The sequence below is a fragment of the Carya illinoinensis genome, chromosome 3, assembly GCF_018687715.1.
Source record: "Carya illinoinensis cultivar Pawnee chromosome 3, C.illinoinensisPawnee_v1, whole genome shotgun sequence".
NCBI classification, from domain to species: domain Eukaryota; kingdom Viridiplantae; phylum Streptophyta; class Magnoliopsida; order Fagales; family Juglandaceae; genus Carya; species Carya illinoinensis.
The window spans coordinates 24693264-24709561 of NC_056754.1; the positions used below are offsets into that span (position 1 = coordinate 24693264).

At 37.6% G+C, this 16298-nt stretch overlaps 1 protein-coding gene across 1 annotated transcript; it reads left to right on the forward strand.

Moving 5' to 3' along the window:
- Positions 1-9780: 9780 nt before the first annotated feature.
- LOC122304652 lies at positions 9781-10182 on the forward strand. The gene has a single exon (XM_043116911.1). It carries the CDS (start codon positions 9781-9783, stop codon positions 10180-10182), a length of 402 nt encoding a protein of 133 aa, XP_042972845.1.
- Positions 10183-16298: the final 6116 nt, after the last annotated feature.

A 16298-nucleotide genomic window follows, 5' to 3' on the forward strand; every position in this document is an offset into this window, starting at 1 on the left:
GGAAAGTGTGCTCCTTTTGTCATATGCAAAAAGTAAAAGATTAGGTTTGAATTTTTTGAAAAGGAAAGTGTGTTTCTTTTGTCATATGCCAAAAGTAAAATATTAGGTTTGATTTTTTTGAAAAAGTGAATAATGTTGTCTTTGACAATTGAAAAAGAAGAACCTTTTATTTGAATTTTTTGAAAAAGTGAATGATGTTGTTTTTTACATGTGAATCTTTTTTAATTTGAATATGAAGTCTCATATGCCTATAAATAGATCATTTGAGAGTTTCACATTTACAACACCAAGAGCATATAACATTCATTCAAAACTTTCATTCTCTCTTCTCTAAGTATTGAGCCTTAATCCTTGTTCATTTTGAGAGATATAGTTTATGCTGTATTGTTCTTATTTCACTCATTGAGGAGTGTTTTCTAATAACCTACCCACTATCAGCTTTTGTATCAGAAAAAAGGTGTGTATAACCCTTGTGCGTGTAGAAAGTATTCTATACGGGGAATAGTTGAATCACCACGTGTAAGGTGATTGCAAGTGTAGAGGGTGTTCTACACGGATCCTTTGTAGCGGTGTTGTTCAAAGGTGTAATAGGTTTCTATCTCCACCTGAAGGAGGTTGAATAGTGAATTTAGGAATTCTCAAGGGGTAGCTTGAGGCGAGGACGTAGGCAGTGGGACCGAACCTCGTTAACATACTGAGTTTGCTTCTCTCTTACCCTTACTCTTTATATTTATTGTTATTTCATATTTTGTTTATATTTTATATTATATATTTGATTTATAATTGTTATTTTTTTAATACAACTCAATTCACCCCCTCTCTCGTGTTATTCATCTGGGCAACACTGGGTATGAAGGACGGAATTGTAGTTTTCTTCACAAGCTTGCACAGTGTTCATAGAACCTACGAGGACTATGATGCCATGAGGATGATTTCTTGGAACCTGCCATTAGCCGCACTAGACTATGAGTTGATTTCTTCCAAAGAAGACTTGGTCCGACTTTCTTCTCAGCTAACGTCAGCCAAGGTGGTCTTCAACAATGCTTGGGGCTACAGGTATAAAGAGGTTTTGGAGAGGTTGAGGGACCTCTAATGGAGTATCTCTAGACCTTACTGAGTACCATTGACTTGAAGACCCTCAAGCCCAAACACCAGTCACTCCAGTTTGTTAACTCCTTAGGCAAAAATCTAATGCTCGATGTCTTTCTAAATCTAGCCTAGAGTCCTTGACTTGTAAATTTTTTTAAAGAGGATGTACTAAGGCCATGAACAATATCATAGATGATGTGATTTTATACTTGTACTAGTTCTGCATTATTCCTTGTTTTTCCTATTGATTTCTATGCTTTTGTGTCTTTGCTCCATTTTTCTATACGAGCTTTATTGAATGTTAGTACCCTAGGGTGGCCTTGGGCCTTCCTAGTCCTACTTGTTTCTTACCTTTTTAGTTTTCTCGTGTTGCTTACTTGGATATAATTGCACGAAAGCGAGGTGTGAAATGCTTGAGTAAGCTGTTTCCTCCTTCGTTGTTGTGCAGGCACGAGGGCCTCGCTTTAAGGACTAGGTGGGAGATAGGCTTGACTAGTCTCTTTTATGTTATGCCTTTTGCACCTAGCATGGATTCTTTTGCCCCTGAGTGATGGGTAATTCGGTTGCTTAGGTGTGAAATGTTCATATTTTAGGGCAAGGGTTGAGATAATCGAGGGACTGTTAACTTTTGTAGCTTGCCGTGAGTCAAAGGACTTCGTCTAAAGGGTAAGGGTTGAGCATTCAAGGAACTGCCATCGCCCATATTTTGCTGCAAGTCAAAGGACTCGACTTTGGAGGCGAAGGTCGAGCAGTTGAGAGACTATCATCGCTCGTTGTTTGCCTCGAATCAAGCAACTCGACTTAGTGGGCGAGGGTCGAGCAGTCGACTGTCATCACTTGTTGCTCACTGCAAGTCAAGAGACTTGATTTTGGGAGCAAAACTTGAGCAATCAAGAGACTGTTATCACTCGTTGTTTGTTGCAAATCAAGGGACTCGACTTAGTGGGTGAGGGTCGAGCTGTGACACCCCCAGATACTACTTGGGATCAAATGGACATCTTAAGTGTCAAGACATGTAACACAATGTTACCTACCCCCGTTCATGACATATAAGATGTAATGTTCCTAACATGCATCTAGCATTATGCAATATTCGTAGAGGATAATTTTTTTTTAGCAATACTATGCACCAAACTTATAATATCCCAAATAGTTAAAACATAATCCATACGTACTTAACAAAATAAACATCCATGATTACAGTACGGGTCTCAAAAGACTGTAATCTCAAAATATGGAAGACCAGGTTCTATAATGACATTACCAAAATATACTAATGGGCTAGTTCGTCAAGTAACTCGCGTAACTCGACTAACAATGCCAAAATACTATCCAAAAACTTAACTATGGAGGCTGTAAGCTCTGCATCACATCTACAGCATCTAGTCAACCTCCTTCAGTTTGCTAGTGTTTGCTTCCTACTTTGATCCTGACACATTGTCTACCATTCGGAGGGAATAATAGTTGGGACTATAACAGTGAAATTTGATTACAAATCTCGGCAAATTAATAGGAAACTCCCACACAGGTTAAAGATACATGCATGGAAGTAAAGACATGAATGCACAATAAAAGTCGTGAGTAAGCATAGCATAACTTAACATATAGCATAGTATAACTTATATAACTTGAACTGAAACGTGAACTAAACTTAGCTTGATATGACATGAATGTAAACTTAAAACATAACATGGACTTGCAACATAACATGAACGTGAACATGCATAACACAAACATGAACTTGAACATAACATAAATGTGAATATAACATGACATTAACGTTAACATGAAATATAACATGAACGTGAATATAGTATAACATAAATGTGAACTTAAACATAACATGAACATAAACATAACATAACATAACATGAATGTGAATATATGAATGTGAACTTAAAACATAACATGAATGTGAACATAACATAACATAAACGCGAACTTAAATATAACTTAAAAGTGAACATGACATGACATGAACGTGAACTTAAAACATAATGTGAATGTGAACTTGAAACATAACGTGAATATGAACGTGAACTTGAAACATAACATGAATGTGAACATAACATAATATGAACTTGAACTTGAAACATATTCTTATCCTATGGTGTCACCATGATAGGGTAGCCTTATCTCATGGAGTTACAATGATTGTGTAATCTTATCTCATGGGGTTACCATGATTGAGTAGTCTTATCTCATGAGGTTACCATGATTGCATTTTCTGATCTCATGGGATTACTATGATAGTGTATTCTTATCTCATGATTATGATTATATATTCTTATTTCATGGGATTACCATGATTTAATAATGACCATGAACTGAACAAAAACTTAACTGCAAGAGGACGTACATGAATATAAGCCGAAAGACATGACGTATTTGACAAAAAATATTTTGTAGTATGGCATAATGTGTAACAGAAAACAAGCAATACGTGACAGAATATCTTACATAACAGATAAATAATTTGTGACTAAATAAATTCTGTGTAATAGGTGAATATGTAATAACTTGGCATGACACATATGATAACATACATACATAAACTGTAGTTCCTTTACTCATCACACATACACACTAAACTGATAGTAAGTTAAAAGTTAATTTACCTCGATTTTTGCATTTATAACAAACTCAAGCACAATCACAAGGAACTGAAAGTAGTGATTTCTAAAAGTTAACACTCCCTCATGTATTTTAGCCAGTATGTATTGTGTTTCTTCCAGCGAAACACATCTTAAAATGGGAGCTGAGAAGCCTTGCCTGTTCAACACCCCATCTATCAAGGTGAAACAGGTCACCTTGTTCTTGACCTTCCTCACCTCCCAGTTTTCGTTCTGGGAGTTTTCTAGGAGTTTCTTGGTGTCTAAGAACTTTATCACATCTACTGCTCACTATGGTGCCCCTGCCCTTACTTCCAAGACTCCAATCCTGATGGTGGGAACTTCTACTATTCTGGTAATCGCTTGTAGTGGAAGGGTGGACTCCTTCTTTCTTGAGACAGTTCATACCAATTTGTCTGCCTTCCAGTTTTCTCGTCATTGTATTTGTTAGATGTTGAAGTACCAGAAATGATTGCACTTCTACTATATCAACTACAAATATTTTTTTAGTTCTTCACCTTTCGCTACGAACTCTCGTTAAACTTGGTTGATGACCACTTGGGAGTCGGCTCTCGTTTCAATATCTATGACACCTAGCGCTTCAACTAGTGAAAGGCCTGCCATCAATGCTTCCTATTATGCTTCGTTATTGGTGGTTTTGAAAGCGAGTTTTATAGCATAGTGGTGTTCTTCCCTAAAGTCCATTGTAATGTGCATCCTGGCTCCCTCTCCAGCACGATATGACAAATCGTCAACGAAGACCTGCTAAGACTTTCCTATTGGTGCGTTTGGAATTTTTTGGTGACCTCGACTATGAAGTTGGCTAGATATTCCTTAAGCTTCTCAAAGGCCTAGCTGCATTCATCATTCCAGGAGTGTGCCTTTTGCAACGCCTTGAAGAATGGTAGGCACTTGTCCGTTGAACTAGAGATGAATCTATTGAGCGCTGTTATCCATCCTGTCAACCTTTGTACCTCATTTATGTTCTAAGGTGGCATCATATCCATTATTGCTTTGATCTTTTATGCCCCCACCACCACCAACGATCAATAAGCATTGGTAGTGGTGGGGCATCTCGTTGCAACTCCAATTCTCTGCCATTAGAACATCTTTCCCTCTACTTATGAGTTCTTGCACATAGCATTCTTGTGTTAGTACTTGCTCCCTACGGGCCTCCCTTACACCTACCTCCTTTGGGAACTTCAATTTTAGTTGATAGGTGGACATCACATCCCTCAGACTATTTAGGGTTTGGCACCCTAGGATGTTGTTATTGGAAGATGAAGCATTCACTACCAGAAAGTCAGTTATGGTTGTGGTAGTGCGAGGGCCTTTTTTGGCAGAGATTGACAAAATTATAGCGCCTACGGGCTGTTATCCTGAGAACCATTTCAACAGCATGGGTGATGGAAGTAGTTGGCTAAGATCAATCCACATTTTTGCAAGGGCATCCCAAAAAAGGATGTCGGCTGAGCTACCTTTATCTATTAAAACCCTCTAAGTGGTAAAGTTCGCAACTAGCTAGGTTACCACCAGTGCATCATCGTGGGGTAAAATACCCCTTGCAATTTTCATCGTCGAACGAAATGGCGACCATATTCGGATGCCTTATTTGTTTTGGAGGCCTTTCTGCAGAAATACCTTCTCGTATATGCCATCCTGCTAGAGAAGGTGGGGCTTCTCATGGTGAACCCTCTAGCTATGGTTTGGATCTCACCCAGGGGGCCATCGTCGCAGCCTAGGCTCATGCAAGGTGCATTTCGGGTATCTCCTTAGTTTATTCTTTATCGTTTGGGGCTTTTGCTCCTGCATGGCCTTTCGAGCCATTCCACCCTCTATTTTGACGATTGCCCTCAGGTCATTGATTGTTGGTGGACCATGTGTTCCAATTCTCCACTTCACTTCATTTCTTTTTTTTTTTCTTAAAGGTGTAGTAGTGTTCGACCCTATGGCTTTATGTATGATGGTATGTACAAAAGTGACGACTTCTTCAAACTTGGTTGTTACTGTCTTGAGTGCTTGATTTGTTTTCTGCTTGCACGTTCAAATTGGCATGCACTTGGCTGGCACCCTGCCTTCTTGACGATGTGTTCCTCTCTTGCCTTCAGTCGTGATGGCCTCTCTTAGCCCTTTCTGGGGCTTTTCTACTAACCGGTCTATTAGACCTCCTTTCCACTTGCTCCAACTCATTTTTCCTCAAGGCTGTTAAGGCCCTAAGTGGATCTTCAGCATTGATGAATCATTTGACCTGTCTATGAACTCCCGCAACATTGTCAGAGTCTTTCTTACCAACTCTGTCATGAAATGATTTCAGGGCCAAATGCCTCCTAAGAGCACTGCTAGCGTAATCTTCTCATCTTGATCATTTATTGTCATGTGTTCTTTATTGAATTGTGCTAGGTATGCCTTCAAACTTTGTCCTCCCGTTATTTAATGGTTAGGAGGTCTGCTACTGGCCGCCTCCTTCTTTTACTCTCTATAAACTGCACAAAAAACAGCTGGGCTAGTTTTCCAAAACTATCAATTGAGCGGTAAAGCTCCAAACCATCCTCTTGCTACCCCTTTTAGTGTCAATAGGAAGCCTTAACAAGCCATTTCTCCAGGAAACTCGTGGAGAGCCATGTAAGCCTTAAAGGTATCACAATGCTTGAGGGGACCTTCAGATCTGTCATACATCTCCATTTGCAAGACTTTGAACTTTGGTTTTAGTGGTGTTGCCATTACCTCCACACTATAGGGCAGGTTGGTGTTATTAAGCAACTGGTCAATTGACGGAGATGCTTCCATCCTTTTGGTGATCTCCTCATACTTACCCATGAGGCTGCATAGCTCATGGTGTTCTTTCTCCTTTTTTCCTCGTTGGCATTTACTCATTTGGCATTTCATGATTTGGCACTCGTTTTTGACTCAGTGACACTTATTCTCTTTAGAGCTTCATTTTCTTATTGAAAATTTTCCACCTCCAGTGCCATTCTCCTTATCTTCTCCTCCATCTCTATGAATATTCCTTTCATATTCCTCTAGGTAGCCTCTTGATTGCAAGTTTCCTAAGAGCGCGTGGTAGCAAGCATTCGAAGAACATGTTAGTTTTACAAAGATCCCACAGACGACACCACTCCTATAGACATATTTCGCATCCTGACCGATGAGTTCAATGAACCTGCAATACAATAAACATGAAGGGCCAGTGGGTAGGTGACACTTCTGATGCCTAAGTTAGTTTTTTTTTTCCTCTCTTGAAAGAGAGTTGGTGATAATACATGAATCCAAATTTTACCTATGGTTAGACTTATATACCCTCCTCAAGTGGGACCTCTACTTCGTATGTACTTGGGGTGTCCGTCCATTGTACTGGAAACCATGCCGTCATATTTAATGTAGTGTGACTTCCTCAAGTTGTGTCTCCTACAACAGGTGGTGAAGTGTGGATTTCCTCCCTATGATCTGTATCTGATTATTTAATATGGCGTCGCTCTCCTGCGGATTATTTGGGTAGAGGCATACCAATATGAGTGTTGTTCCATCTTCTTACGTTGATCCTTTTCCCATGTTGTTCTTCGGCTGTCTTTTCCTTTACTGTTCACCTAGTTATATTCTTGCATTTGGGCCTTCTTAAGGTGGACTGGCCCCAGCCTAGTGGGGGATGAATATATCCTCTCCATCTGACATAAGTGCATGGAGGGAAATGTGAATGGCTAGTTTCGTTGCCCGGATTTTCTGTTCTTGAAGTTGGAAAATTTAGATGCCAGTTGTTGTTATTTATAAATAACCGTAGCGCAAAAGAATCAATGATATCAGTTTGAAAAGTTTTTAGATTCGAAAAGTCTATTTTGGAGGAAAAAAGTTTGTTATCAGTTGGAAGAATTGATATGTTCAAATCCCTATCTCTATGTTATTTCAAAGCGCAACATTGGTTTTAGGATATGTTTTCGAGTGTATGTTTCATAGAGGGTGTCTCCAACATGAGATTATAAACTTCTTAGTAGTGTTATTTACTTAAAGGGTTTGTATTTACTGAGGCTCCCCAACATAAGGATTATTAATTTTAATTAATATGAAATAGGACATAATTATAGGCTTATAGCACATTGTATAGGGGGGAGATATTGCAAATATCAAAAGATATGAGAAAATTGTGAATTCATAGATAATTAAAAGAAATATTTAAACGACTATAAAAATATTTAAATAATATACAAATAAAATAGATAAGCTGATATTATACATTGTAAAAGTTAGTATATAAGATAAAAAATAGGTTTTGACGTTGTATTTTAAAAAATAAGATAAAGAAATTATTAAGAATGCTTTTAGTTAGTTTATACAATCTATGCATCACACATTGGGTTATATATAAGTTTGGCTAAACTATTAAAATAATATTTTTTGTTATATCTTTATTTAACATATTTAAAGATCATGTCTTTTAAATCCACGTAGTATTTATTATTTTATTCTTTTTTTTTAACATAGAGAGTGTGAGGTTTTGAATCCAGGTTTTCTATTTAGAGAACTTGGTCATATGTCATCAGGTCATTAGACTCTTGACTTTATTTTATTTTAATGTATTTTATTTACGGTCATTTTTTTAATGGTAATTTTTAAAATAGTGATAGTTTTCTCAAATAGTGATTTTAATCTATCTTCTTATCTAATGGTAATTCATGTGTTGTAAAATATTTGCAGAAGATTTTATTGAGAATAGTATAAGAAATTCAGAGTAAAATACTCATTTAGACTCCATTTGTTTAAGATACTCTTAACCTATTTCATATCATCTTATTGATTTCAACATCCAAACATCATTCAAACATAAACACTTTTTAATTTCAAATTTTCAAAATTTTCATCTAATCATTACAACTTTTCTAAATTTCTAAACAAAATACAAAAAGTAACTCAACTTTTTCAAATTTAAAAATAAAAATTATATTTTGACAATAGTTTAACTTTATAATATTTGTATTCAACATTTTTCTCTCCTTTTCCAAAACCGCATAAAATATCTTAACTTAAACCATTTTATTACTATTCACAAACTATCTCACTACTATTTACATATTTCTTATCTTATCTTATTTCATCTGTGTAACCAAACGAAAACTTAGATGAGCGATAATATCCAACAAATATATTGGATGCTATAGACAAAACAAAATTAAGTTTCGGCTAAGTTTAGCTTAAGTTTGCATAGGATTTTACAAATCCTAGATATTGTAATTTTTCAAATCCTAGATATTCCATTACCACCACATGCATGTTGCTATCTTTATTATGGTGTTCTATGCTTTTCTTCTTCAATTCTCTAAACTATCCTTCCCTCATCTCACTTATGCCATACTTGATACTTCCCCTCTCTCCATAATTCATTTCCTCTCCAAGTTTCCAACTCCCCCCTCCCTATATTTTCTTAATGCTATCCCTAATTCAGACTCAAATGGCCTTACTCCTCAAGATATGGACATGTTACCATATAAAACCTTAAAATTGAGACCAAAGACAAGGAAAACTAAATGGGATGGTAATCAAAGTGAAAAATTGAAAACTGAAATGGCTTTTTCTCTAATGAAAATAGCTAAATTAGATAATAAAGAATTTTCAGCCTAGTATTCATGGGAACACTGATAGAGCATCTAAGGCGAAGAGTAGGAGGGGGTCTGAGTCTTCTAACTTAGTGAGAAGAACTGTCTTGCTAAGGGTAAGGTTGTCCTCTAGTTTGTTTTTTCAAACAGAGAGGGAGGAAGATGTCTGAGGCTTTGCTCGAAAAATGGGGTAAGCTTAGGCTTACTGAGGTTGAACAGATAAAGATACAAGTTGAGTTATTAGTAGATGAAATGGTGTCAAAAAGAGGCCAAATGAGTTTGCTAGGTCTTATAGTGGTGGATAAGCTAATAAACAGAGAAGCATTCAAGGGCAGAATGATGAAGATATGGAAGCCAAAGGGAGTGATACATTTTAACACTGTTGGGGACAATCTGTTCTTAATTGAGTTCAACAATACACTTGATATGGAGAGGTCAAAAAAGGGAAGCCATGGACTTTTGATCAAAATCTAGTATGTCTCAAGAAATATGATGCGATGATAGCTCCAAAAGATATAGTTTTTGATACAGAAACAATGTGGATCCAGCTTCATAATATCCCTCTGGGGGGAATGACTAGAACTGTTGGTGTAAAGATAGGGAGCAGTGTGGGAGAAGTATTGGAAGTGGATGTGGATGAGGAAGAGATTGGATGGGGTCCTTGCCTACATGTTCAGATCAAAGTTAACATCACAAAACCTCTCATGAGAGGTATTATCAGTTCCTTCAATGGGAGCAAGGTCTGGGTTGCCTTTCAATATGAAAGGGTTCCAAACTACTGCTTTTGCTGTGGTACTATCAAACATGAGCCAGCTGGTTTCCTTGAACCTGTAGCAGTTAGGTCGATGAATTGGATGAATGAAACTCAATATGGTGTCTGGCTTCGTGCATCAAACTAGAAAGGTGTCAAGCTGAAATAGGTTAGCAAGGATGGACCTGGCCATATCCATGAGAACTGTTCAGCAAACAAGGTTGATGGTGATGACGAGGAAGCATCAACAAATTATAAGGGTAAATAGCCTGATACGCGTAAAGATGTGGCAGATTCTCAGGAAGGGACCAAAACTTAAAGCGAAGACTTTGCTCATGTCAAATCTTGGGGCAGGGAGGACAGCCTGGGCAAAAGGTTAGGTATGGTCCCAATTACCTTACTCAAGGCCATTTCTAAGGAAAAGGACAATACTAGCATGAATGTAGGGTGGTCTCTTGATAAAAACTTATTAGAGACCGTTGGTTCAAAGGCTATGTCTTTAGACTAAGGTATAGCCTTTGAACCAAGATAGATAGACATCCCCTGCTTTGGGAGGGGAAAGCATAAAAGTGCACTGAACAGGCAGCATGGGTCTTTTAGGTACATGAAATACAAAATAGAATGGGAATTAGGGACAAAAGCCATATACTCGAGGAGGTAGATATGAACATGACCTTAACAGACCAGGAAGTGGAAGTGGAGGGCCTGAGATATAAACCTATTAGAACATGATAGACAACTTGACATGGTTGATGATATGCATGAGCTAGAAACAAATGGTATTTCGACTAGGGGGTGTACCAAAAGAAAGGCAGTTTCTAAGGCAACAACCAAGAAGAAGGGAAAAGTCACATTGCAACAGAAGGAGAGTTGCACCAATGTTTTGGCAGAGGCTGAGTTCTAGCCCTACCATTTTAGATGAGTATTATAAGTTGAAACTGTCAAGGGTTTGGGAACCCTCGAACAATTAGAATCCTTAACATGTTGGTTAAGGAAAAGTGCCCAAACTTGATTTTCCTCATGGAAACCAAGTGTTCCAAAGTAAGGATTGAGACTGTCAGGAGGTCTCTTAAGTTTGATAGTTGTTTAGTGGTGGATGGTAAGGGAAGCAGTGAGGGATTGGCTATGATCTGGAAGGATAACATTGAAGTTCAGTGGATTAATTTCTCTAGATGGTAGAAAAGTGTCTTCATAAAAGAAAATGTGAATGATCCTGCATGGATGCTAACTGGCTTCTATGGTCATCCAATGACATAAAAAAGGGCACAAAGCTGGGCCCCTCCTAAAAATTCTGCAACCTACTGTTCCATAGCATGGATGTGCATTGGTGATTTCAATGAAATTACTAGTCAAAGTGAAAAGGCGGGGGCAGTGACTAGACCATATAAATTAGTTAGAGGCTTTTCTTGAGGCTATTGAGTCTTGCTCTTTAACTTCAATCAATACAAAGGGTCTAAAGTTCACAAGGTCAAATAAAAGGAGTGGTAGAAGGTTTGCTAAGGAAAGACTCGATAGGGGTCTAGCCAATGCAGATTGGAAAATGAAATTCCAAACTGCCACTTGCCTTGTGCTATCAGCTATAAAGTCTGATCACTCTCCTCTAGTTGTACATTTAGTCAAAAAGGCACTAGAATGCAGCAAGACACAACCAAAGTTCAAATTTGAAGCTACCTAGTCTCTGAAAAAGGAGTGCATTGGTATTATACAAGTTGCATGGTCAAAGATAACAAAGGGCTTTGATGTTAGTTCTGTAATTAGCAACAAGCTAGTAAATTGTTCTAAAGCCTTGAAGATATGGAACTTAGGAAGGATAAGAGAAAGGCAAGCCTCACTCAAACAGAAGATGGAGAAAATTGCAGAATTACAAGAAACTGATGCGTGCAACTAGGGTCAAGCCATCAAATAGCTTCAAGAAGAGGTGGGACAAGCTATGGATGAGGAGGAACAAAAATGGAAGCAGGGGGCTAAACAACATTGGTTAAAGCATGGTAATAAAAACACTCACTTCTATCACTTGCATGCTAACCAGAGAAGGAAGACCAACTCCATCACTCAGTTGATGGATCAAAGTGGCATGATGACTGAAGACAAGAAGGAGATAGCTGTTTTTTTCTACAATTATTTCTCTAACCTTTTCTCATCTTCAGGTCCAACTGATTTCCAAGAGTGTTTACAAGGAATGGTTCCAACAGTAACAGAAAGTATGACCCACACGTTACTAGCCAAGTTTACAGAACAAGAGGTTAAAGAGGTTGTCTTCCAAACGAATCCTCTTGGATCCCCAGGTCCAGATGGGTTCCTAGCCCATTTTTACCAGACTATTGGGATAGCATTGGCAGAGAGACCTGCCAGTTTGCCCTTGCTACCCTTAACCAAAGAGGCTCCTTAACAGGTTTTAATGATACATTCATCACACTTATTCCCAAAGTTAAGGACCCAAAAAGAGTAACTGAGTTTAGACCTATAAGCTTATACAATGTCAATTACAAAATAGTTGCCAAGGCTTTAGCTAACAGACTTAAGCCTATCCTACCTGAAATAATTTCAATAAACCAAAGTGCCTTTGTTCCAGATAGACTCATCACTAATAATGTCGTAGTTGCATACGAGACACTCCACTCTATGCAAACAAAAATGAGAGGCAGAGCTGGCTACATGGCCCTTGAGCTAGACATGAGTAAAGCCTATTATCGAGTGGAGTGGGGATTTCTCAAAGCTATGATGGAAAGGATGGGGTTTGATCATAGATGGATATTCCTAATCATGAATTGCATGTCTTCAGTTTCATATTCTATTCTAGTCAATAGAGAGGTCACTCCCTCTCTAACTCCCTCTAGGGGCATTAGACAAGGAGACTCCCCCCTCTCCTTACTTATTCATCACAGTTGCTGAAGCCTTAACCTGCCTATTGAATCAAGCTGAATTAAAAGGCAGCATCTCGAGCATTCCTATCGGATCAGGCCTAACTTGTGTTAATTATCTATTTTTTGCAGATGATAGTCTTTTTTTCTGTAAAACTAACTCTTGGAATGGAGTAAGATGTTGTACATACTGGAGGTTTATGAAAAGGCATCGGGCAGGTAACAAACAAAGAAAAAAAACCAATATTTTCTTTAGTAACAGCACTCCTATTGAGATACAAAGAAACATATTAAGTATTTCAAAAGTTAAAGCTTCAGGCACCAGGCACCTTTGAAAAATATCTAGGACTACTTGTTGTTTTAGGTAAATCAAAAGGAGTAGTCTTCCATTCTTTTATTGACAAAACCTGGCAAAGAATTACAAATTGGAAGACAAAATACCTCTCAGCTATGGGGAAAGAAGTACACGTAAAGGCTGTCCTACAAGCTATCCCAACATACACCATGGGCATATTCATGCTCCCCATGTTAATCACCAAGAGACTTAACCAACTTATGAGAAAGTTCTGGTGGGGTTTTGAGGAGGACCATTAAAAAATACAATGGATAAAATGGGATTAGCTAAGCCAAGGAATGGACAAGGCTGGACTAGGTCTCAGAGATGTTAAGAGTTTCAACATTGCTATGCTGGCCAAATAAAGTTGTGCCTACTCCAAAATCCAAGTTCACTGCCTACTCAGATTCTTAACCAAAAGTATTTCCCCCATGGGAAGCTGCTAGATTAAAAAATGGGGAACAAACCATCCTACACTTGGAGGAGTATCCAAAATGGTCTACACCTATTGAAGGAAGGGCTAGTATGGAGGATTGGTAATAGTCAGCGGGTCAACATATGGGAGGACAAGTGGATTTCTCAACCTCGCACATACAAAATCTAGTCAATCAAGCCTGAGGTAGTAGAATAGTTTCTAGTAGCCAACCTTCTTGATGAAGATCTGAGATAGTGGAAGGAACCAATTCAAGATAAACTTTTCTCTCCAATTAAGGTAGAACTTATCAAGTCCATTCCCATTAGCATAGGTGGGAGGGATGACCAATTAGTATGGAGTGGTACAAATAACAGTAAATTCTTTGTCAGCAGTGCATACCACCTACATAGAGAAATGGAGACCAAACAAGTGAGGGGTCCCTCAATTCATGATCCTCTCTCTAGCATCTAGAAAACCATGTGGAAGTTGCAGTACCTCAGCAGTGAGGATGTTCTTGTGGAAAGCTTGTAATGAGGCTTTGCCTATTATGGCAAACCTGATGAGAAGACACATTGTTACTGATAGCAACTTCCCAGTCTGCAAGATCGAGAGTGAAACAACAGAGCATGTATTACGGAGCTGTGAGGCTGCAAAGGATGTGTGGAGTCAAGGAAGTAGAAAGATCCAAAAAATGAGCCTCAACTATTTTTCCTTTAAAGAAACTTGGAGCTATCTATTTTATCATTTAAAGAGGGAATAGCTCATGGAAGTGGCAATGATCTGTCGATTAATATGGGCTAGAAGAAATGGCTTCATCCATGGAAAGGGTTTTATGCACCCTAACAAGATTATCAGCAAAGCTTCTAGTGAATTAGAAGTATACATATCTAGTCAACATTACCAAAAGCCCTGCCCAAATAGCTCAAATGAGGGGTCCACAATTGCTTGGCTCAGGCCTCCAACAGGAACCTATAAGATGAACTGAGATGCATCCATTAATGCTATTAAGGGACTAGTGGGAATTGGGGTCATTCTGAGAGATGATGTAGGGAGTAGTATTCCTTTCAAGCCAAGAGAAACTTGCAACTGAATGCTTTTAGTAGGGAGGCTTATGTTATGATGATGAGTGTTGTTTTTTGCAAGGAGATAAGTATATCTAACTTTATACTCAAGGGAGATGCACTACAGGTTATCAGACTTCTAAATGGCAACTCTCTCAACTGGAGCTATGGTGGATTATTAGTGGAGGATGCCAAAAGAGTGCTAAACCAATTTGTTGTTTGGACTGCAGTTCATACTAAAAGAGAAGGCAACAAAGTAGCACATGCACTTGCAAAGAATGCCCTCACCCTTTTTGAAAGATTTGTTAGAATTTAAAGTTACTCCAAGTTGTGTTCAACAGATTATAAGAAATGATATGTTTGTAATCTCTTGTTAAAAAAAGAAAAAGCAGAATAGTAGGAATGCCTCTTTTTATTCTTTCTTTCTTTCTTCTTCTTCTTCTTCTTTCTTTCTTTGTTTTTTCTTTTTTTTTTTAATGACAAAAGATGAATATTTTAAAGAAATTGAAGTGAAATTTTCAAAATATCTAACCATCACAACTTTTGACAAAACTCCATTATTTGTACTTTTAATTTTTAAAATAAAAAATTGAAAAACACGACGAATGGCTAACTACATTTAGGTAGCGGAACACTATGAGAAAACTCTTCCAAGGGTGGCGTGACCACCCCTTGGCCATCACGGGGGTGGCCCAAGCCACCATCTAAAGCCATGACAAAAGTGATAGATGTATTTTGTTGGATTTTTAAATTTTTAATAAACATTAAGTTGATAGGTTTTATGGATGGTAATGCACCCCTCGATATAAATCAAGTCTTCAAAATCAAATATTATTTCATGTAAAATTCACATCAATATTAAATTCATTGCAATTAAATATCTAGCTCCAACCAAGAATTGGAAACATTCCATAAAAGATATGGTAATCCTAGTGGAGCTAGTAAAGACAAGGCTCATAAAAGAACGGTTAGATTTAACCGATTCAATTAGAATCAACTGGAAACCAAATTGATTTTAATGTATTTTCTAAATTATTCAGAACCGCTTTAATTAGCTAATCCGTACAAATTCTAACTAATTTCGAATTGAACTGAATTGATCCTTATTAATGAGTAAATTTGCACAACATATTAGAATGGAGGAAATAATGATTCTAAGCCCACGTTGATGATTCAGACATCGATATAATACTTTTCGCATTCATCCATAAAATAAATTATAAATAAGTCAATAAAAATAAATAAAAGAGAAACACAGATATTTACATGGTTCGGCATAAAAGCTTATATTCACGGATTGTTTGGGGGCAAAATTCACTATAATTTGTGATTTTACAATATCTTATGTCTTCACATATCTTTCAATATAATAGATGAATTTAGTCTAGGCGTATAAAAGTCCTACATAGAGAGCTTGTCCAAAGACCCCCCTTCATTTGTAGAGATCTCATCCTTTTATAGATATTTGTTTTCTTTCTTAGAGTGACAGAATCCAACTTGCCTTATAAAACTTTTTCCTTTTAAAATTTTTAGCCATTTTTTTTAAAAATTTTTCTATTCTCTGCCTTATCTTCTCCATGTCTTATTTCTTCC